General features: G+C 35.7%; 1 protein-coding gene across 2 annotated transcripts in view; it reads right to left on the bottom strand.

Moving 5' to 3' along the window:
* Nucleotides 1-23580, bottom strand: part of Cpd (carboxypeptidase D) — a 74608-nt gene that overhangs the window by 6096 nt on the left and 44932 nt on the right. For both annotated transcript variants that reach the window (XM_020178819.2, XM_020178820.2), the window contains exons 9-20: nucleotides 15880-15982; nucleotides 15254-15396; nucleotides 13490-13659; nucleotides 11762-12085; nucleotides 9490-9685; nucleotides 6953-7088; nucleotides 5974-6105; nucleotides 5098-5193; nucleotides 4923-4987; nucleotides 1641-1772; nucleotides 634-819; nucleotides 223-322 (exon numbers count right to left, since the gene is read on the bottom strand). In XM_020178819.2, coding sequence (XP_020034408.2) covers nucleotides 223-322; nucleotides 634-819; nucleotides 1641-1772; nucleotides 4923-4987; nucleotides 5098-5193; nucleotides 5974-6105; nucleotides 6953-7088; nucleotides 9490-9685; nucleotides 11762-12085; nucleotides 13490-13659; nucleotides 15254-15396; nucleotides 15880-15982 — 1783 coding nt within the window. The remainder of the gene's footprint in view (nucleotides 1-222; nucleotides 323-633; nucleotides 820-1640; nucleotides 1773-4922; nucleotides 4988-5097; nucleotides 5194-5973; nucleotides 6106-6952; nucleotides 7089-9489; nucleotides 9686-11761; nucleotides 12086-13489; nucleotides 13660-15253; nucleotides 15397-15879; nucleotides 15983-23580) is intronic.

The following is a 23580-nucleotide window of genomic DNA, read 5'->3' as shown; positions in this document are numbered from 1 at the left end:
GGATTAGGGAAGGCCTCTCTGTGAAGGTGAATTTGAGTACAGACCTGAAAAAGAGAGGGAGCAAGCCTGGAGAACATGTGGGAGAACAGTAGCTCAGGAAAATCATGTTTAGATATGGAGGCATTAGGAAAAATCAGCTGTAGGTGATTGTAGAGGTGATCCACTCTCGAAATGGCAAGACTGGTTTTAACTTCAACTACTAAAAAGTGAAAGTTTCCTTACCTGATACAGTTACCACAAGCTCCCTTGGCAAGCCAAATATCCGGTTATCTGTGTCAAAAACTATTACCACAGAACTAGCTGCATCATGATGCACAAAGACCTAGGAGGATAAAGTCCAAGAATTATGAAAAAATTCATTTATGGTATACTGTAGCCCTGTCACATTAAATGCTTAGGGCCTTAGGAACAAACCAAGATGATTCCTTGTCTTCCAAAATATTAAAAATACTATGAATTCCCTTTTGTTGCCAAAGTATAGAAAAATAAATTTTGACAACAAAAAGGTACTAGGGCACCATAATCAAGAGGTTCTTTATTTCTTTATTCAATTTCAACAAGAGTTTCAAAATAAAATAGAAGTACTATTGAAAATAAGAATTTACATAATGCTATTCAATTTGAGTTTCTTACCTGTGAATGTTGTTGCTGATACCCATCAGCAATAGCATTGATGTTATGGACACCTGGAGCTAACAGTACGTGGAAATAACCTCCCTCTTTTGTGTATACTTTTATTCCTTCATTGAATACAATGACGGCTTTAGAGATTGGTTTTCCAGTCTTATCTTTAACAAATCCATGAACTCCCTTGTGAACCTGAAACAAATGTTAAAAATACAGATTTATGTTTTCATAATGTCAGATATTCTAGGGACAATAGCTTAAGGCATGACCAAAAATAAACAAACACACACAAAAAATCCAGTGTCAGGTATGGTGGTTCATGCTTATAATCCCAACTACTTGGGAGGGTGAGGGCAGGGAGGACCATGAGTTCAAGGCTCCCCTCAGCAAGTTAGCAAGCTCTGTCTAAAAAGCAAACAACCAAACAACAATAAGAATAACAAAGCAACCCTGTAAACCTGGTTTATTCCATCTTTCCCACTAAACCTGACCACATTTGTTACTTATTTGATGCTTCATGGTCATAGGGAGAAAAGAGAAAGAAGAACTCTAATAAATCAAAGCCTAAAGCATTATAGAACCCAATTTGTGAATGGCATGCGTGATTTCCTTCCCACCACAATACATTAACTCCAGTAACTGTGTGATCTTCAGATTGAAGAACCTGCAATATCTCACATGGCAAATTATACAAGATTCCAAGTATATGAGTATATTATTTAAGCAACATAAAATGAACAAAATGCACCTTTCTATATGCATTTAAAATAAATAATACAAATTTTGGTAAAAGAAGACAATGTTGTGATACAGGTTTTCATCGAATGTATTCCTGTGATGGAGCCTAGCATCATATGTGAGGCTTCTGGTTTGATCCTCAGTATTAGGAAAAAGGGCAGGGAAGGGAAAGAAAGGGGAAGAGGAAAGGAAACAGAAAGAGATAGGAAAAGGGAAGGGAAGGGAAAGGAGAAAAGAAAGGCAGGGAAAATAAACACAAAGAAAGAAATACTCACCTCTACCAACATGCTAAGAAGAGACTTTTTATTTTCTGCCCACAGGGAAGGGAGTTGTGCTGCACTGGGAAAGTAGCAGCAGCTTGTATACACTGTGATTTCTGGGCAATGGCCATAGGTGACACTATAATCCTGGAATATAAAGTTCAAAATCAAATGCAGGAAAACTAGTAAATAAAAGTAGGATGAGGCTTTGTAAAACAACAAATGGAATAAAAGGAATAAAAAGAAGACCTGGGTGATACAAACAATTTATAACACATTTTATGGCAAATATAAATAAACCACTCTGTATAATAGTGGGTCCAAACATGGCCGCTCCTAAGTGAACCCCTGAGGACAGGGACTATTTCTAATTCATTTTTATACTCTACAAAGCCTGGTAAGTACAGGGTGTTTATTAGGGTTTACTGAGTAAATGATTAAGAGCATGCAGAGTGCCAGCTTCTCTTTCAGCCCTGGAACTTTCCTGTTGTTCTTGAAGCCCTGGGAGTGGAAGAACAAGCATTTGTTCCTTGATATCCTCAGCCTGAAAACTGCTGGTAACAATAGTCACTGCAATATAGCATTTAGCTAGGCACAGGAACTGTCTACATGGACAGGCTCAAAAACTTCACTTACCATCTTTTCCTCCCAACTTATTCTTTTTCCTAATTCACCTAATGGTATTTCTTCACATAGCCATGAGACCTCATCTTTGACTTCTCTAATCTATAATTCACCAAATCCTGTCAACTCTACTTATATACCAAATCTGAAATTTCATCCCTTAATTACTCTCCCATTGCCATTACCCTAACCAAGGCCCTCATTACTTCTTGTCTGGACTATTCCAAACCAGGTTTTCCTTCAAACTATCATTAATGCACTATTAAGAGATTAATTTTTCCCACAACACAGCTCAAATCATGTCACTATATCCTTGTTCAAAGCCTTCAGTGGCTTCCCATTTCTTATGAAAGCATAGCATTCAGTACTCTAAACTCTCTTTCCATTCTGGTCTCTGTTACAACCTATACTCTTAACTAAATTAGCCTGCTTATTGACCTCTAGCCCTTCAGCTTCCTCTTTCTAAAATGCTTTCTGTCACCATCTCTGTATCTCAAATGTTATCTCCTCTATAAAGGGAAGGCTACATCTCTGACTAGGTATAATTTTAACTTTTCATGACATGTTGAGAACTGCACTCTTCCAGATCAAATCAATTATTCTGTATCACAGTTATTTGTTCAATAGGCCATGGAATATATTTTATTGCTAATATAGCAAAGTGTCTCCTACATAGTAAATAGTGCGTCCCACAGAGTTCTTAGTAAATACAGTAGAGAAGACAGAGATAAAAATGAAATCAATTTTCTGGTTGCACATATGAAAAGAATGACCAGCTAATCACTCATTACCTAATTTGAAGTGCATGGATGACCAATTAAAATGCTGTCAGAAAGACATCAAAGATCTAAATAAATGGAAAGACATACTATGTTTATGGGTAGGCAGATAATATTGAGATATCAGCATTATCCAAAGTGATTTATAAATTCAACATAACTCCTAAGAAAATTCCAATAGCCTTTTTTTGCAGAAAAATAAAAGCCACTCTCAAACTAAATTGGAATTGCAAGGAGTCCTGAATACCCATGACAATCTTTAAAAACAACGAAGTTAAAGGATTTATGCCTCCCAATTTTAAAAATTACTACGAAGCTATACTGGTATTGGCAAAAGGATAGACATGTAGAACTGAAAGTCCAGAAATAAACCCATATATCTATGGTCAACTGATATTTAACAAAGGTGTCAAGACTACTCAATTGGGGAAGAATAGACTTTTCAGCAAATGATGCTGGAAAGGTGGATCTCTACATACAAACAAGTGAAAATGAACTCCTACCTCATATCATATATAAAAATGGACTCAAACAATATCAAGAACTAAACCCATAAAACCCTTAGAAGAACAGAGTAAATCTCCATGACGTTGGATTTGGCAATGGACTCAGATCTGCCAACAAAAGTATGAGAAAACAAAGAGACAGACTGAATTCATCACAATTTAAAACCTTTGTACATCAAAGGACATGATCAAGAAAGCAAAAAGACAATCTACAAGACGTGAGAAAAATATCTGCAAATCATATACTTGGTAAGGATTTAATATGCAGAATGTGTAAATAACTACAGCTCAACAACAAAAAGACCCACAACTCAATTTAAAAATGGAAAAAAGACCTGAACAGGTATTTCTCCAAAGAGACATAGAAATAGGCAACAAACACATGAAAAGATGTTCCAACATCATTAGCATCAAATGCTAAAATGCAAATCAAAACCACAATGAGATACCACTTTATACCTATTAAGAAGGGTATACTTAAAATCACAAGCCTTAGGTAAGTATATAGAGAAACTGGAATCCTTAAACATTGCTGATAGGAATGAAAAATCGTATACAATTGCTGCAGAAAAGTTTGGCAGTTCTTCAGTGTTAAACATGGAATTAACAATATGACCCAGTAATTCTACTCATAGGTATATATTCAGAATAAGTGAAAACAAGGGCTTTAACAGATACCTGTATGCCAATATTCATTGAAGTATTATTTGCAGTAGCCAAAAGGTAGAAACAATCCAAGTGTTCATCAACACACGAGCTGATAAACAAAATGTGGCATATACATACAATAGAATATTCTTTTGCCATAAAAAGAAATGGATAATGTCTAAGGACTGGGGAAATGACTCAAGTGGTAGAGCAATTGCCTAACAAGTGAAAAGCCCTGAGTTCAAATCAAAGTGCTGAAAAAAAATTTTTTTTAAAGAGGGGAGGGGACACAAAAATGAATGAACTCTAAAAACATTATGCTAAATGAAAGAAGTCAGACACAAAAGGATAAATATTATATAGGTCCACTTAAGAATATTTAGAATAGGCAAATTTATAGAGACAAAGTTCATTAGAGATAACAGGAACTATGGGATGAGGGGAACAAGGAGCTATTGCTTTGTTGGTACAGAGTTTTTATTGAGGGCAATAAAAAGGTTTTGGAAATAGATATGGTGACGGTTGTACAATATTGTAAATGTAATTAATGTCATTAAATTGTACAATTAAAAATTATTAAAATGGTAGAAAAAAAAGATTGCTGTCAGGTTAATTTAAGGCCTAAACATGTCAAGAAAGCAATGAAGCAGATGCCATTCATTCTGCTCTGTCCTAAAAGTAACCTATTCTTTTGCTCATGGCCAATATTCATAATTCCATCCTGTGTTTATAAAACATACCTTCATGCTGCCCAGGTGACTGTGCCATTCTGCTCCACGCATTACTCCTCCAGGTATATTCTCATCTATAAGAGCATTAAGAGATGTAGGATCAACAAGATGATAATGCAAGGCAACATCTCCCCCAGAGCAAACATAGCAGTGATTAATAATGAAGGGAAGGGAAAATACCCACCTGACTTATTTGGGCAACTGGGCTGACCCATGTGCATTGATGGATGGTTATTTGCATAAAGAGAAGCCAAATGCTTCAGAGTCTCTTTGTTTTCCACTACAAAAAAAATTTCATAAATCAGTGGGGACATCTAAAAGATTTTTGTTCAAGTTCAACATTATGTTGTCTTCCTTTCCTTCCAGTAAATCTTATATTCCACTGAAGATTTGAGGAGTTATTATAATTAAATAAATGGCTTGGTTTAGTCCAGAATAATTAGATTTAGAAGACAAACATCTTCCTTACATTAAAAGGTACTAAATGAGTTTATACAACAGGCTACTGCACTAAAATACAAACTTGTCTTGGTATGTTTTACCTCACTTGGGGGCAACTGTGGTCTGATAATATTCATTATAATCTATGTTTACAAATGCTATGATGCCACAGAGATTCAACAAGCAACTACTTAACTTATCATAAAGTTCAACCTGTCAGTCAGACTTTAAAGCAGAGAAAGGAACTTCTGTACTATTGTATGTGGTTACATATAAAAATCACTTTCTTGAGGCAGGTACTATGTCATAGTCACTTTTGTATTCCCAAGATAAACACACATAACAATTGCCCAATAAATGATTGTGGGCTAAACTGAACAGATGCTACAAGATGGTTACACACAATGAAGGGTGGTCTTCATTAGATTTCATCTCTCTTCTCCAAGAAACTGCTTGAATTGTTGAAGTACAGCATGGACAACATTTTTAAGTTGGTTATTTGCTCCTAAGGCATGCTCAAATGGTCACCATTTAAAAAATTTAGAAGAGACATTACTTACTTGCTTGAATAGATGTAGGGAGACTAAATAGCAAATATGTGAAATAACATTCTGCATACCTGTCTGTACTGGCTTGTCATATGGGTATGTGACCAGCACAGAACCACCATCTAAAGCAATGGAAAGACTGAAGACCTGTTTTTGAATCAAATTTTCAATGATGGCTTTAGTCTCAGGCTGGGAGGCATTATCTAACAAAAGAGAAAAGTCAAATATAAATTATCAAGTTCTAAATTTTAGTATGAGTATCTAAGGAAATATTCTGTACACGAGCATAATCAAAATGCTGACTTACAAAATTTGTAGATACTTATTTCTCCGTTAGACACTGTCTCAAGAAGAAAGATACACTCTAGAAGGGAGGTTATTCTGAGCTTCATATACTGAGATAACATGCATACATTAATAATACTAAGCAAATGTTAAGAAAATTCTTACTGAAAAAAAAGATGATCATATTCTGCTTTAAAAATCAACCTAGGGAAAATCAACACCTTCAGAAAGCAAGGTGTTTCCTGCATCATGATTTACAAGAGCAAAAAACCAGAAGCTAACTAAATTGTCCATCACTAGAAAATGGCTGAATAAACTAGCTTACTATCACATGTAAAAATGTTAAAGACTATAAGTAATGAAATGGAAAGATGTCAATGATATATTCAGTGAAAAAGCTACAGAATAATATGTATAGTTGATAACCCTATTGAAGTAAATAAAAAACAGGCCCTTTCAAATCAGCATACATATATATATTATATACATATATGGAAGAGTTGAGAGAAAAGGAATATATATCTCTATACAAGTTAGTAATGGAAGATCCCAATAATATTGACTTTCTACTTTAAAAAACTTGAATTACTTTTGCAAAGAAAAAAGAGAAATTCAAAATGTTTTCTGGATATCTGTATTCATTTGTAATTCACATTCATAACTTAAGCATGGGAGCACCCCATTACTCATTTACAAAACAGAATCACCCAGTCTCCTAGCAAAGTATCTCCACAAGTACTCTAATGGTCTAAAAGTTAGTCTTACTTATAAAATCTGTATCCAAGTCTTTGCCACGGGCATTTGTTTGTCCTGTCTTTGAAGTACAGTCTTTCTCTTGTGCTCGCTCTCGTCCATCTGGATTTAGAGAAGGGACAATCACAATCCTAGTCCTGTCAACCAACTAAAACAGAAACAGAAATCAGTGAATTTATTGGTTTATATGGAATCAAGAGATACTTTTTCCATGCCTCAAACAGAAAGCCTTTGTTTTATTATTTTTTTAAAACAGTAATGGGGTCTTAAGCTTGTCAGGTAAGCATTTTACCACTTAAGCCATGCCACAAACCCTTTTGTACTTTAATTATTTTTTGGATATGGTCTTGAGTGTGATCTTCCTACCTACTCCTACCACATACCTGGGGTAACAGATGTTCACCACCACAAGTCACCACACCCAGCCTATTGTTCATTTTAAATATACTTAATTTAAAAGGCAGAGCTAAAAAAATTTTTTTTCTATATAAGGCTGGGGAAGTTGTTCAAGTGGTAGAGTACTTGCCTAGCAAGCATAAGGCCCTGAGTTCAAACCCCTGGACCACCAAAAGAAAAAAAAGTTGGATGTAGTGGCATATACCTATAATCCCAGTACTCAGAAGGCTGAGGCAGTATGATAAATTCAAGTACAGCATGGACTACATAGTGAGCTCTTGTCTCAAAAACCAAATAAATGAAATATTAATGCCTCTGGGGATAGAATCCAGGCACTGGTATTTTAAAATACCAATATTTCTAATGTGTAGCCAGGGTTGAAAAGCACCATTCTCTCTCAATTTAAAAAAAGAACAAAAAAGTGTCTTAGAAATACTACTTGCAACCTATAAGAAGTTGTCAATGGAATCTGCTTTACTGAAGCTGGTAAAAATTTTTGATCAAGTCTGATTTAAGTTCATTTCATCTAGTACATAGGTCTCTTCTGACCCTAATCATGAAATCAGTTCTTTCCAAATTTCTTCTGGGGGAGGAATTGTGGTATAATAAAATTGCATGAGGCCAATAGGAAAAGGGGACCAGGAACTAGAGAAAAGGTTAGATCAAAAAGAATTAACCTAGAAGGTAACACCCACGCACAGGAAATCAATGTGAGTCAATGCCCTGTATAGCTATCCTTATCTCAACCAGCAAAACCCCTTGTTCCTTCCTATTATTGCTTATACTCTCTCTACAACAAAATTAGAGATAAGGGCAAAATAGTTTCTGCTGGGTATTGAGGGGGGGAGCGGGAGGGGGTGGAGTGGGTGGTAAGGGAGGGGGTGGGGGCAGGGGGGAGAAATAAACCAAGCCTTGTATGCACATATGAATAATAAAAGAAAAATGAAAAAAAAAATAAAAATAAAACAGAGATACCTAAGAATGAAAAAAAAAAATAAAATAAAATTGCATGGGGTTTTAGAGCAAGATATACTTGGGTTTGTTTGTTTATTTTTAATAAACTTTTATTGAAAAAAGAACAGAGGGTTCTTTTTTGTTTTTTTGTTTTGTTTTGGTGGCACAGGGGTTTGAACTCAGGGTCTCATGCTTGCTAGGCAGGTGCTCTACCACTTCAGCCATTCCATCAGCCCTTAGAAAAAGAATGAAAAATAGTCTTTACACTTTAAATTCTAGTTTTACGAGTTACTGGCTGTGAGGGGTCCTATAAAATGGAATCTCTTTTTTATTTTTGGTAGTACTGGGGTTTGAACTCAGGGCCTCATGCTTGCTAGACAGGTGCTTTACTATTTGAGCCAGGTCCCCAGCCCAGAGATGGTCTATAAAGTAAAAAAATCTTTACCTCAGTTTCCACACATATAAAATGAATATAATCATTCTTACATTGTTGAGAACTTAATTAATCATGTATATAAAGTACCAGATATAGTATCTGGCACAAAGTATATATTCAATGAATATTAGTTCTTTCTCCCTTTCCTAAATTCAATCTAGACAGTGCCTATTAGTGAGTATTCTAGAAGGATGCACTCTCCCTCCTTTCTCTGAGACAACACAGAACTAGGTTTCTAAATCACACATGACTAAGCTCCTGGATCAAAATTTTCTGTAGTTATAGACAGCTGAAGTAGACAATGTCAATATTACTTTTTGTAGGCTCCCTTAGCAGCCAAGATGTCCAACAATTTTTTACGTATTACATGAATAGAAAAACTATGTCTTTCACTATATTTTTCAATATTCTGGCCCCTTTCTAAATAATTGAGAATGGAAGTCCCTCAAGTTGTAATGTACAGAACTGTGAGTAAATATTAGAAGGATACTCAGATTAAATAAAGGAGAACTCAATGCAAACCTTTAGTATTTTTTCCACTATGCCTTTTAATATATACAAAGAAATATAATAGAAAGACACTATGAATAACGAGTATATACGAAGATGGTTCATTTTTAAAGAGTAGCATTTATAATGTACTAAAAGTGCTTTTGTGCAAACTCTAAACAAGAAATTTTAAAATGTAAAATGGTGCCCTGATATCTATGTGATCACTGAGCTTTTTCCTATTAAAGCATGTCAAAACAGGCTATTCTCTTACTTGGGTAACAGCTGGGTTCTTTTTGTAGTTCAGGCAGAGAAATTCTGCCAGAGCCAAAAGCAGTTCAGTTCCAACTGGTGCATTTCCATGGATACCAGCAACAAAACGAATTTTTGGTTCTTCAGGCTCAGATATGTTGGGCTTATTGGAGATTTCAAGGGACCAAATTTGACGATATTCAGCACTCTGTCCCAAACTTTCAAAAGCCAGGAACAAAAAGTAAGCAAGCTATCCAGTTAAACTTGAATTATAGACTTTAAAAAATAAAACACAAAAAAGTCTTAAAAGGTCTTTTAAAGAGTGAATCACTGTGGCATAAAACCTTATGAAAATTACATTTCATAAACAAAGAAAGTAAAATATCAAATTTAGGAAAGATTTAGAGTCCACCTCTCCTTTAAATGTAGTCCTTCCTCCTCATACCATTTTCAGAATATTTTCCCTATTTTCTATCATTTATGTATTTTTTATTATGGAATATTTAAATAAACATTAATGTAGAGAACCTCCCACTTTAAATCTAAATTAATCTTTGTAAACAAGACATTTTATACTTTACTGTAAATGCAATGACATTTTCACAGTAAAAATAATTCAATAAAAACAAAACAATGGACAAATATCTCCTTGCCCAGGAACTCTCAGCTTAAGGCCTGCTTCCTTAATATAAGGTTAGAATCACAAAAGTTACACAGGAAAAATATATTAGCATTAAATTGAGGAAGGTGACTAAAATAAAAAATATTACTTCTTGTTGATGGCATTCAACAATACTTAGTGCCTAGTGATGTACTACCTAAAACTCCCATCCTCCCCTCCCCACTGGCAAGTATGCCGTATTTTGAGGATTTTTTTTTTTTTTTTGGTGGTACAAAGGTTTGAACTCAGGGCCTCACACTTGCTAGGCAGGTGCTCTACCACTTGAGACATTCCGTCAGCCCAATTTGGGAGGGTATTTTTAATTAAAAAGCACATCTTGAATTCAAAAGTTAAAAAAATTAAATAAGAAAATAGACTGCAAAATAATGTTCAATTTTGAGTTTATTTTAAAAAGACACTCTAAACAGCACTAAGATGGATGACTTTAAAATCTGAACTAGGTTGGGCACCGGTGGCTCCTGCCTATAATCCTAGCTACTCAGGAGGCAGACATCAGGAGGATCGTGATTTGAAGCCAGCCTGAGCAAATAGTTCTCAAGACCTTATCTCAAAGAAGCTCTTCATAAAAAAAGGCTAGTGGAGTGGCTCAAGGTGAAGGCCCTGAGTTCAAATCCCAGTACTGAGAAAAAAAAAATCTGAACTAGCCAGGAATATTCAAGAATCATTTGAGCAAGGGAGGTAATTGACAATGCCAAAGTAAATATCACTGTGCATCTATAAACATTATAAATCAAAATTTAAGAGGCTAAAATTTCTGGTAAAATTAAGTAGACCAATGAATAGATACAAAGTAAAAATGTAGGCTAGATAATATTCATTAGCTATGCAGAATTATGAGCTCAAGACAAAACATAAAGATCTTCTTTACAGTGGGCAAAAGGAATCAAATAACCATGGAAATAATTTTGGGTAACTGCAACAAGATGTGAACAGGACCTACAATGAAAAAGAGAACGTAAAGTGGAGAAGCCCAAGATAGTAAAGGAAGAGGGCATCTCAGCCATTGGTTTTCTACATGCTAGTACTGCATATTTTCCCAGAAAGCCTCAATTAAACATGTCCCTAAAGCTTAAGAGACTGAATAGATATTAGAGTACAGAAAATGACAGGAACCAGGCTTCATTTTCTAACTAAAAAAAAGAAAAAAGGTTATATATGATCCCTGACAGGTGAGCTCATAGTTCCATATTCCTTTCTTGTCCCCAGCAAAATAAGGCAAACTAAGCAATATTTACTCAGAACATGTATCTGCAGTTGAAAAGTGAAAAGGGTTTTGAAATGAGGTACAATAAGCATTTGGAAGAGTAATTTTACATTTCCTAAAGACTTATGCATTGTTAATCTAGCAAATAATTCTCCAATATTCCTCACAAAGGTCCCCAAGATTCATTGTTGGTACTCCAAGTAAATATCTGTTGCAATGTAAGTAAACTCCAACTTTGTATACATTCAGCTTCCAAATATCTCTAAATAAATTATAAGACCCATTTGATGTGGCTAATGCTGAATAACCCCTCTTAAAGAAGAAAAAACAGAAAAAAAAGAAAAGATGGAAGGAAGGAAGAGAAGGGAGGGAGGGAAGGAGAGGAGGGAGAAAGAAGGTAACACTTACGTGGTAAGATTGGTAATATGTGGATAATTCATTACAAGTCCTCTCAAAAATTCTGATAAGTCTTTGTATGAATGGTATCGATAAAGAGCCAAATTTGAGGAAGAGCTTAACATGAGGCCTTCCAAACCATTTTCAGCTGAAAGGTCTTTGATTAAAGCTTCAAACTCTTTAGTAGTTGGGTCACTGGTATCTTCAGCACTGGTGCTATCCCCCTTTCCTTTCTTTGATTCATTGTTTGAATCTGTTGAGGATCGAACAAGTGTGAAGTTGACCTGACTAGCACCTTCACTCTTGATGGTCACATTCTTGGTAACTGGGTTATACCTGTAAGAAGGTAGACAGATCAGAGCCACACTTCTTCAGCTGCAGTACCAAGCACTGGGAAATAAGAGATGTGCAGTGCATGCATGCATCCAAGGAAGATTCCTAGAGTCAAGTGTTTAACTTTAACATAATTCATGATTTTTTAAAACATTAACTAATGAAGAACAAACACAGGCATATGACATCAAATGACAGTTTGTACTTGCTGCAGATCCCCCACGTCTCCTGGAATCTGAGTCCACTCGTCTGCTATTAGGGTGTGTGGGTTGGAAAAGTTTGCAAGGTGCTAACTACAACATTCTCTACCATAGACATCCTTGTTTCTCAGATATCCTGCTACTTTAGTTTCTCTCATACTTTGCCAAAATGCATGAAATACAGAAATGACCTTGTTACTCATTAGAGTGAGGTTCTAAACATTCTGTTTATGGCTTTTTTCCTTAAAAAAAAGATGACTATAAGCGTTTTCATGTACTCAGTGTCACGTCAATGGACGTTCAAGCTAACCCTTCAGAAATAAGTTGGCTAGGAAGGGGAGGGAAGTATCACGTGGTAGCAATGGCCCTTATTAAAATATGAAAAAAGAAAAGTACAAGACGGTAAAACTGAGAAGTTTCAGAATAAATAGGTGGTTCCAATTCTAAGCCACTTGTAAAAGATGATAAAGTGTTTTTTGTTTTTTTAGGGAAAAAAAGCCATAAGTTCATTTTCTTTTTTTAAAATGAATAAATCTAAGCCATGTGCAGTAGCACATGCCTGTAGTCCAAGTTATCCAGGAGATTGGGAGATTGCTGGAGTCCCAAAATCAGAGGCCAGCCTGTGAACACAGTAAGACCCTGTCTCAAAAAAAAAAAAAAAAAAAAAAGTTAAACAAAATCTTTGTGTAAAGAAAACCCATTAAAAAAAAAAATCAAAATGGCCTTACTTTCAGAACCTACAATCAGAAGAAAATGTCACTGAAGCAAAAAAGGCAAATATACAACAGTAAAAATATGAGTGTGAGCTCTGAAAGTCTTTGAAAGGGAACAAGTGCAAAGTAGTGGCTTTGAATGGACAGTGTGACTAGATTATGTGTCAGTACAGGAGTACTTTTTTTTTTAAACTAATACGTACTTTCCAGAATTATTACTGATAGTGAAGGAAATGGCTCACTATGGCTTTTGCATCTAGACATAGGACAGGTGATGAGAATGGAGGAAAGCAGTTTCACAGATTTCTCACACCTGATGCTGGGTACTCACTTTGCCACTGGATGAGAGTAAAATAAAACCAGTTCTAAACCTGTCCACATGAAACTCCAGCTTACTTAGTAGGCGTTCCAGGGCTTTCAGGAAACAATCTTCCAGAATGGAACCATGTTTGTCTTACCCCCGAGCCCTCAGTTTTAAACCATTCATCACTCACCCTCGAGCAGATGCTGTGATTTTATAAGTTCCTGGAACCAAAAGCCGCCAGTAATCTCCAGTTTTGTAAGTAGTCACTGGGTGATTAATTTCAGCAACACTAATGGTGGCATTTAATATACCCCTGCCATCTGTGGCATCAAGGACAAATCCTTTGACACCCTGATGAACCTGGATCAAGAACAAGAACACCAGATTTTAATGGTAAAGATCATCATCTCATTACTTTGGGAGCTCATATCCAAGCTAACAGATTGTTAATAATGTAAACAAGGGGAACAAACAGGAATTTAGGAGTTTGGAGTAAAGCTAAATGTAATGCTCATTAAACAAGATATTTTAGTTTCTAAAGGCTAATTTTGCATAAGCTAGATTTGTCTTTATTATGAAGAATAAAAATAACACCGTTTAAACTTTATGACATTCTGACTAGAATATAAGATGTTCTATAAGAAAACAGGCCTAGCCTCTTCCTGAAGAAAATGTCATTAAAAAAAAAAATGAGGGGCGGGGGAAGGGAGGAGAAATGACCCAAACATTGTATGCACATATGAATATAATTAAAAAAAGGAAAAAAAATGAAAGGATAAACTGGGTGCTGATGGCTCATGCCTGTAATCCTAGCTACTCAGGAGGCAGAGATCAGGAGGATGGTAGTTTGAAGCCAGCTCAGGTAAAGAGTTCAAGAGACCCTATCTTGAAAAAACCCATCACAAAAAGGGCTGGCAGAATGGCTCAAGGTGTTGGCCCTGAGTTTAAGCCCCAGGAACACACACACACACACACAAAAAAAAAATGGAAAAGAAAGGATTATTCTGATTAAAGAAGGTAAGGAGATATAATAATCAAGTGCAATGCATAAATCTTTACTGATCCTGGTTCTAGAATACATCTATAAAATTACATTTGGGGCACAATGTGGAAATCTGAATGTAGACTGGGTGTTAGGTAATATTGGAGAATTGCTATTTATTTCTTTTAGGTGAGATAATGGCATTTGGAGATGACATGTAGGAGAATATCCTTATTTTTAGGAAAGAGATACTAAAATATTTGAGGGCAAACTATCCCAACAATTCCAGAATCTACTGAAATAGTTCAGCCAAATATGTTCATCCTGTGTGTGTATTTTTCATATAATAAAGCAAATGCAGCAAAAATGTTAAAAATTATTAAATCTAGGTGTATTCTAGGAATAGGAGTAAATATAGTGAAGTCTTTTGTATACATGTAAAATTTTTCAGAATAAAATGCTTTTAAATGTTAGTAAACAAACTTGAAGACCTTAATGTTACATCATTCAGGAAAATGATAAAAGCAGAAATGTACTAGCACAACACATGAAGCAGATTCCTAATTAACCGTTCACATATGTCTTATACTCTTTACCTATAGCCACCATGCAAAGCTGAACAAAAGGAAATTAATCATTTCATAGTAAAGCAATGGCAATAAGAAAAATGATAAAAATATTTACCCCACAGTTTATCTTTCTTTCACTTGACAAATGCTTAGGTGTGTATATAACTTATAACTTTTTTTTTTAAAGAACACTAAGCATTAACTACCTTGTTTAATCATTTTTCTTGAATGTTTTCCCATATACACAAATAAACTCATTTGTATTCATGAATTTTCTAGATAAATATACTAAACCAAATCGAAGTTAGAAAGGGTATATTCTAACATCAACTATATGAAAAGTGTTAGGTCCACACAAAAATCTTCTTGCTCTTAGAAGAAATCATCCTTTACTCCTAAGTACCTGTTTCATAAACTGGATTAGAGATCTTCGGTTCTGTTCCCAAAACTTTGGCAGCTCTTTCTCAAATGGATATTTCACACAACCTAGTTCAATTGTTACTTCAAAACAATTTGTTTGTAAATAGTTCCAGTCCTGCATACCACCTAAGGACAAAAAAACAGAAGTCACTCTGAAGAAGATCTAAATAGTTCTGATCCTAAAAGGTAGGAAGCATTCCTTGTAAAAAGTCAAATTTACCTTATATATGCATTGGTTGAAAAACAATAATGTGTTCAAAGGAGGGTTTTTTGTTGCTTCTGGGCTTGGTAAAACATCTGTACTTTCATGTTCAAGAAGAGTGCAAATGTAGCTTACACTCTTTCATTCAATTAGCACATGTAAGGTTCATTGCAATAGCCAGAAGTAAAATTTATTAGCTTCACCAAGTTGTAGCAAATTATTTTTATTCAACACTCTATTCAGCACCAAAAGCAAAATAGCTGAAAAGGTTATTTGAAATTTAAAACTGTTTAAAAAATATTCTTAAAAGAATGGTTCTTTCTCAAAATTAAAAAAGATCAGTAACAAGCAGCACCATCCAGAAGAACAGAAAATTCACCAAGTTGTAAGACCTTGATAGTCTTTACCTGGGACATTATACCAATTAGCTCCATTTGTTATTCCATGAGGAAAATATTCATTAGGGTACATATTCTTGCAAGGTCTACCTTGAAACATCTGGGAATTTTCCTGAAAAAAAGCCAAAGGATATTTACTTGTATTTGTTTATATCTACAGCAACAACAACAAAAACCAGGATACAGGAAAATAAATAAAATGGTTATCAACAAGGTATGTGAAGTGGAGATTGGGGGTATAGGGACATAGGAAGCAGGGACACTTTTCAATGTATAGTTTTCTATCTATTTCATTTGAATTCTGACTATGTAAATTTATTTTTTAGAATAAAAATTAAATGTGTTTTGTAAGGACATACAGAAGACTTCCTTTATTACTTGTAATTATAAATATTAATATTAAAAAATCCACCCCAATTCCTATCTTTAAAAATTCTGCTCATGTTCATACATTCATTTCATACTTTCAAGAAGATAACACACACAACATGGAATAAACAGCTTTCCTTGTCTTCTAGGGGAACTAAGATGGGCTCCCTGTCCTTTGACTACAATGTACAAGTATCCTATTGCAAATGGCCATTTTTTCTTCCCTTAAAACAGAACTCATTGAATCAGTTTATCTTTTTGTCCTTGGGTACAGTACATGTGCAATTGCTTACTCAATGAAGAGCAAGAAAAACTGCCATGGAAGTACAAATAAATGCTACCGGAATCCAGAGGAAAGAATCATTATTTCTGCCTACAGTGGAAGGGGAAATTTCCTGGAAGAAATTAAACTTTGAAAAACAATTAAAACTTCACTTTTCTCTTTTGGAAATAGAAAATCTGGAACTAGGAAAAAAAAGTACAGAAAAGTATGAAGAGAAAAATACTAACTTCCCATTTTCCCATCACTTTAAGAATACCACTTAAATTTAAAATACATATTTTAAAGTTAAATAATCTCCTATCTGAAATTTAATATGCCCATTAAAGGATTATGATCCCAAAACACTTTTAATAAAAACCATTATTTAGATCACTGCAATAATTGCACACATGCTCTTTTGCTTTCTGGCTTTCTACCACAATCTTCTATGCTTCTGTATTTATCTATCTATTTATCTACCTAATTACATATCCACCCAATTGTAAAGTATATAGAAATGGGACTTCATAAAACTAAAAAGCTTCTGCTCAACAAAAGAAATGATTTCTAAACTGAAGAGACCACCCACAGAGTGGGAGAAAATATTTGCCAGCTACACATCAGACAAAGGACTGATAACCAGAATATATAGGGAACTTAAAAAACTAAATTCTCCCAGAATTAATGAACCAATAAAGAAATGGGCAAGTGAACTAAACAGAACTTTCTCAAAAGAAGAAATTCAAATGGCAAAAAAAACCACATGAAAAAATGCTCACCATCTCTAGCAATAAAGGAAATGCAAATTAAAACCACACTTAAGATTCCACCTCACCCTGTTAAAATAGCTATCATTAGCAACACCACTAACAACAGGTGTTGGCGAGGATGTGGGGAAAAAGGAACCCTCTTACACTGTTGGTGGGAATGTAAACTAGTACAACCACTCTGGAAAAAAATTTGGAGGCTACTTAAAAAGCTAAACATTGATCCAGCAATACCACTCTTGGGGATATACCCAAAAGACTGTGACACAGGTTACTCCAGAGGCACCTGCACACCCATGTTTATTGCAGTACTATTCACAATAGCCAAGTTATGGAAACAGCCAAGATGCCCCACTACTGACAAATGGATTAAGAAAATGTGGTATTTGTACACAATGGAATTTTATGCAGCCGTGAAGAAGAATGAAATGTTATCATTCGCAAGTAAATGGATGGAACTGGAGAACATCATTCTGAGTGAGGTTAGCCTGGCCCAAAAGACCAAAAATCATATGTTCTCCCTCATATGCAGACAGTAGATCAAGGGCAAACACAACAAGGGGATTGGACTTTGATCACATGATAAAGCGAGAGCACACAAAGAAGGTATGAGGATAGGTAAGACACCTAAAAAACTAGATAGCATTTGTTGCCCTCAATGCACAAAAACTAATGCAGCTACTTTAAAGCAACTGAGGCCAATAGGAGAAGGGGACCAGGAACTAGAGAAAAGGTTAGATCAAGAAGAATTAACTTAGAAGGTAACACACATGCACAGGAAAGCAATGTGAGTCAATGCCCTGTATAGCTATCCTTATCTCAACCAGCAAAAACCCTTGTTCCTTCCTATTATTGCTTATACTCTCTCTTCAATAAAATTAGAGATAAGGCAAAATAGTTTGTGCCTGATAGCAAGGGGGTAGGGGGAAGAGAGAGGGGGTAGGTGGGTAAGGGAGGTGGCAGGGGGAAGGGGGGAGAAATGACCCAAACATTGTATGCACATATGAATAAAAAAATAAAGAAAGAAAGAAAGAAGAATTAACTTAGAAGGTAACACATATGTACAGGAAATCAATGCAAGTCAATTCCCTGTATAGCTATCCTTATCTCAACTAGCAAAAACCCTTGGTCCTTCCTATTATTGCTTATACTATCTCTTCAATAAAATTAGAGATAAGGGCAAAATAGTTTCTGCCGGGTAGCAAGGGGTAAGGGGGGGTAAAGGATGGGAGGGGAAGGGGGGAGAAATGACCCAAACATTGTATGCACATATGAATAAAATAAAAACTAGGAAAAAAAAGTATACAGAGGTGCTACTATATTATTGGATTAATATAATACATACCATAAACATGCATAAAAATTTTAAATTAAAATCTAAATATAATTCTTTCATAGATCATCTAGGTTAAATCCAATTCTGGATGCCACAGTTCTAGGCAATAACTATTAACATTTTGGCTTCATTCTCAGAGCAATCAGGAGCCAGTAAGGAATTCATGTATTAATGGTTCCAGGAGGTCTATTTTGATAATTGACATTTTAATAAGGATGCCAAGAGAACTGAATGGGCAAAGAATAATATTCTCAAAAAGTGGTGGGGAGACAATATATTAACCACATGAGAAAGAATGAATGTAGACCCTTTCCTCACACCATACCCAAAAATTAGCTCAAGTTGAATCATAGACCTAAATGTCTGAGTGAAAACCTTAAACCATTCAGAGAAAAACACAGGAATAAAACTTTGTGACCTTTGTTTCTTGGATATTATAAGAAACAAATGACAAAAAAGAAATTGATACATTGGACATCATCACCATTCCTTTAACTCTTCCCCCCATTTGTTTTCACATTTTGACTCTCTGATTAAAGGTTTTTTTTGTTGTTGTTTTTTGCGGTACTGGGTCTTGAACTCAGGGTCTTCACCCTGGGCTATTCCTCCAGCCCTTTTTGTGATGGGCATTTTTGAGATAGGGTCTTGTGAACTATTTGCCTGGGCTGACTTTGAACCTTGATTCTCCTTATTTCTGCCTCCTGAGTAGCTAGGATTACAGGCATGAGCCACAGCACCCAGCTAGTCAAGGAGTTTTATACTCTCATGCATGTTTGGGTATATTAATTTGTCTGGAGTGCCTACTTAGTTTTCTTCCACTTCTTTTTTTTTGATAGTAAGAGGTTTTTCTTGTTTATATGTGTGAACTTTCAGTTCCCAATTTTCTGCAATGGTTCTCCATGGATTTCTTTTCCTCTTGTTTGTTTTTGTGATATTGGGCTACTTTACATGGTTCCTAGTTCAACGGTCCCCTTTTCCTGTCAGTCTAGCAAAGCCCAAATAATGCAGTGTGGTTGGTTTAATCGTTTACTTGTTTTAGTGGTAAGGGTGAAGTTTTATATAGTCCTTTTCTATTTTGTAAAACCCTGTATTTCCCTCTTTTTTTTTTCTTTTCCTCTTTCAACTAATTGTCAAAGGACACCTTTTCATTTTTTTCCCCTCCTTCAGAAGCTATGCATTTGGAAGATTTCGCTTTGAAACTACCTGTCCTTTTAAATTATGTTTCTCGCTTTGAACCAAACCACCATCCTTTAAGCTATGTACATTTTGAAATCTCTTCCCAGTATTCCAATGCTCTCTTCTGCCTAGTTACTAACATATATTTTCGGCTCAAGGGTGTCTGTAATATGTGGTCATTCCAAATCACCTTTAGCCACCCCTACTTCAATAGTCTCTCTCTTTTGTCTTCTCCATAGGTTTTCTCAGTCAGCTTTTCTTTTTTTTGGTGGGACTGGGGTTTGAACTTCAGGCCTCACACTTGTTAGGCAGGCACTCTACCATATGAGCCGTTCCACCAGCACTGCTTTAGTGTTCGGTATTTTCAAGATAGGGTCTCACAAGCTATTTGCCCAGGGCTGGCTTCTAACTGTGATCCTTCTGATCTCTGCCTCCTTGAGTAGCTAGGATTATAAGCATAAACTCAGCATCTGGCTCAGTCAGCTTTTCTTTACAACAAAGCCTCATGGTGGGGCAAAGGAGGGGTGGGTGCATGACAAACCATCCTGGGATTTCTTACTTTTTTTTGTTTAAATTCACAGCTATTTTGAAATTTCAGATATTTTATGATACCAACTGTAGAATTTTGATAGTTGTAAAGTTGTTTTGTATCATTTGAGAAGAAATTCTGGGAGGCTGATTACTACATAACCATCACTATCTCTGGCTACTCAAAAGTCTCCCAAGACTATTCAATTTTGAGAAATTTAGAAGCATAAAGATGAAAATTTTTGGAAGGGTTAAGGTTAATGGAAGCCCTATTTTTAGGTAGCTGCTTCCTGGCCAAGAAAAAAGAGGCAGTGAACATACACAAGTGTAAAAAATTGCCACAACTGTGTGACTATTCTGGGCTATACTTGTAACATTAGGTTGGAGAAGAGAGTTGGTGGTAACTACTAAGGACTGGATACTGGGAAGGCAGATATGTTAAAATAGTATACAAGATCCTTGAGAGTATCACTGAAAAGATACAGTCATAGGCCCAGGCCGGGTAGAAAGACAGATCAAAAAGGTTAATGGGGTGCTGGTGGAGTGGTTCGAGTGGTAGAGTGCTTGTCTAGCAAGCATAAGTCCCTGGGTTCAAACCCCAGTACCGCTAAAAAAAAAAAAAAATTAATGGTCTAAGAAAATGAAGAAAAGCTAAGGCACTATAAGTCACAATGAGGACAAAAGGCAGGGTCATGAGAATGAACAGAGAATGTGATGGGAATATATGCACAGTCTGGTCAATTAATTTTGATTTTGATGGATAGGACAGTATACATTCTTCTTGTTATTACTCCATTTATGTCCCTCCAAAAAAATGTTATGCCCAATAGACGGTAACAACTCTAGGTGAAATAAATAGTCATATTCCTTTATTAGAAGCTCTGAATCATCTCACAAGATCCATTTGCAAAGAATGAAGGAGGAGGAGAGGTAGCTGATTAAAAGCTGCGATTAAAAAGCACAGAGTTGTAGTGATAACCTTCATTATCTATATCCAATAAAGACACAGAAAATAATCAGTTGACCAAAGCTTAAAACATACCCAGTGGATATGTTTTTGGATACGTTTTTTAAACAACAATTTTTAAGTGAAATTTTCACACAAATTTTAAATTTCTGATTGGAAAACTAATCCACATACTTTATAGAAAGTTTAGAAAACACAGCAACTTCTGCCTGCTTTCTTTAGCTATTACTGCAGTATCTCAAATACCTTAAGCCAGTCATTGACAATTTTTTTCCTAGAAAGGGCCAGATGGTAAAAATTTTAGGCTTTACAGATCCAAAAGTCTCTGTTGCAACTACTTACATCTATTGAGATGACTGCAAGGGTTTTCTACTTTAGTTTATTACTATGGTGAATTACACTGACTTATTTTCAAATGGTGAAGGAAAAAGCAGCCATAAACAATTTGTAAAAGTATGACTGTAGCTGTATGTCAATAAAGCTTAATTTACAAAAATAAGTGGTAAGATAGATTTGGCCATGGAGCTAGTTTGTCAACTCTCCTGCTTTAGCCTACTTTACTTGGCTTATAACTTAAGTATTTGTCAAATGAAATGTTAGCATGATATGTTCCATGTGCTGTACTAAAAACATAGATGAAAGACATTACCTGAGTTTAAAGGCTAATGAAAAAGACAAGTGATATGTTCAGAAGTGAAGTAGGAAACAGGAGAAAAAGCCCAATGACTGGATGACTGAATTCTTTTTTTTTCTTTTATTCATATATGCATACAATGTTTGAGTCATTTCTCCCCCCTTCCCCCTGCCACCTCCCTTACCCACCTACCCCCTCTCTCTTCCCCCTACCCCCTTGCTATCAGGCACAAACTATTTTGCCTTATCTCTAATTTTATTGAAGAGAGAGTATAAGCAATAATAGGAAGGAACAAGGGTTTTTGCTGGTTGAGATAAGGATAGCTATACAGGGCATTGACTCACATTGCTTTCCTGTGCATGTGTGTTACCTTCTAAGTTAATTCTTCTTGATCTAACCTTTTCTCTAGTTCCTGGTCCCCTTCTCCTATTGGCCTCAGTTGCTTTAAAGTAGCTGCATTAGTTTTTGTGCATTGAGGGCAACAAATGCTATCTAGTTTTTTAGGTGTCTTACCTATCCTCATACCTTCTTTGTGTGCTCTCGCTTTATCATGTGATCAAAGTCCAATCCCCTTGTTGTGTTTGCCCTTGATCTACTGTCTGCATATGAGGGAGAACATATGATTTTTGGTCTTTTGGGCCAGGCTAACCTCACTCAGAATGATGTTCTCCAGTTCCATCCATTTACTTGCGAATGATAACATTTCATTCTTCTTCACGGCTGCATAAAATTCCATTGTGTACAAATACCACATTTTCTTAATCCATTTGTCAGTAGTGGGGCATCTTGGCTGTTTCCATAACTTGGCTATTGTGAATAGTACTGCAATAAACATGGGTGTGCAGGTGCCTCTGGAGTAACCTGTGTCACAGTCTTTTGGGTATATCCCCAAGAGTGGTATTGCTGGATCATGTGGTAGATCTATGTTTAGATTTTTAAGTAGCCTCCAGATTTTTTTCCAGAGTGGTTGTACTAGTTTGCATTCCCACCAGCAGTGTAAAAGGGTTCCTTTTTCCCCACATCCTCGCCAACACCACTGTTGTTAGTGGTGTTGCTAATGATAGCTATTCTAACAGCGGTGAGGTGGAATCTTAGTGTGGTTTTAATTTGCATTTCCTTTATTGCTAGAGATGGTGAGCATTTTTTCATGTGGTTTTTTTTGCCATTTGAATTTCTTCTTTTGAGAAAGTTCTGTTTAGTTCACTTGCCCATTTCTTTATTGGTTCATTAATTTTGGGAGAATTTAGTTTTTTGAGTTTCGTATATATTCTGGTTATCAGTCCTTTGTCTGATGTGTAGCTGGCAAATATTTTCTCCCACTCTGTGAGTGGTCTCTTCAGTTTAGAGATCATTTTTTTTTGTTGAGCAGAAGCTTTTTAGTTTTATGAAGTGGATGACTGAATTATTGAGGACTCAGCCAAGAAAGCACCTGACCTGAGTCTTATGGCACTTTAAGGTTGTTGTTTTTTTTTTTAATACTGGGATTTGAACTCAGGGCCTTACCCTTCCAAGGCAGGTGCTTGAACCACTCTGCCATTCCTTTATGTGTTGGTTATTTTGGAGATAGGGTCTTGCTTTATGCCCAGATTGTGTTTCTTTTCATAGTTGAGATGACATGGCCTACAGCCATTGCTTGAGATGGGAGTCCCAAGAACTTTTTGCCTAGCTGGC

The sequence above is a fragment of the Castor canadensis genome, chromosome 11, assembly GCF_047511655.1.
Source record: "Castor canadensis chromosome 11, mCasCan1.hap1v2, whole genome shotgun sequence".
Classification (NCBI taxonomy): domain Eukaryota; kingdom Metazoa; phylum Chordata; class Mammalia; order Rodentia; family Castoridae; genus Castor; species Castor canadensis.
Note: the sequence above shows the minus strand (reverse complement) of the source record. Positions and strands in the feature narration are given on the sequence as shown.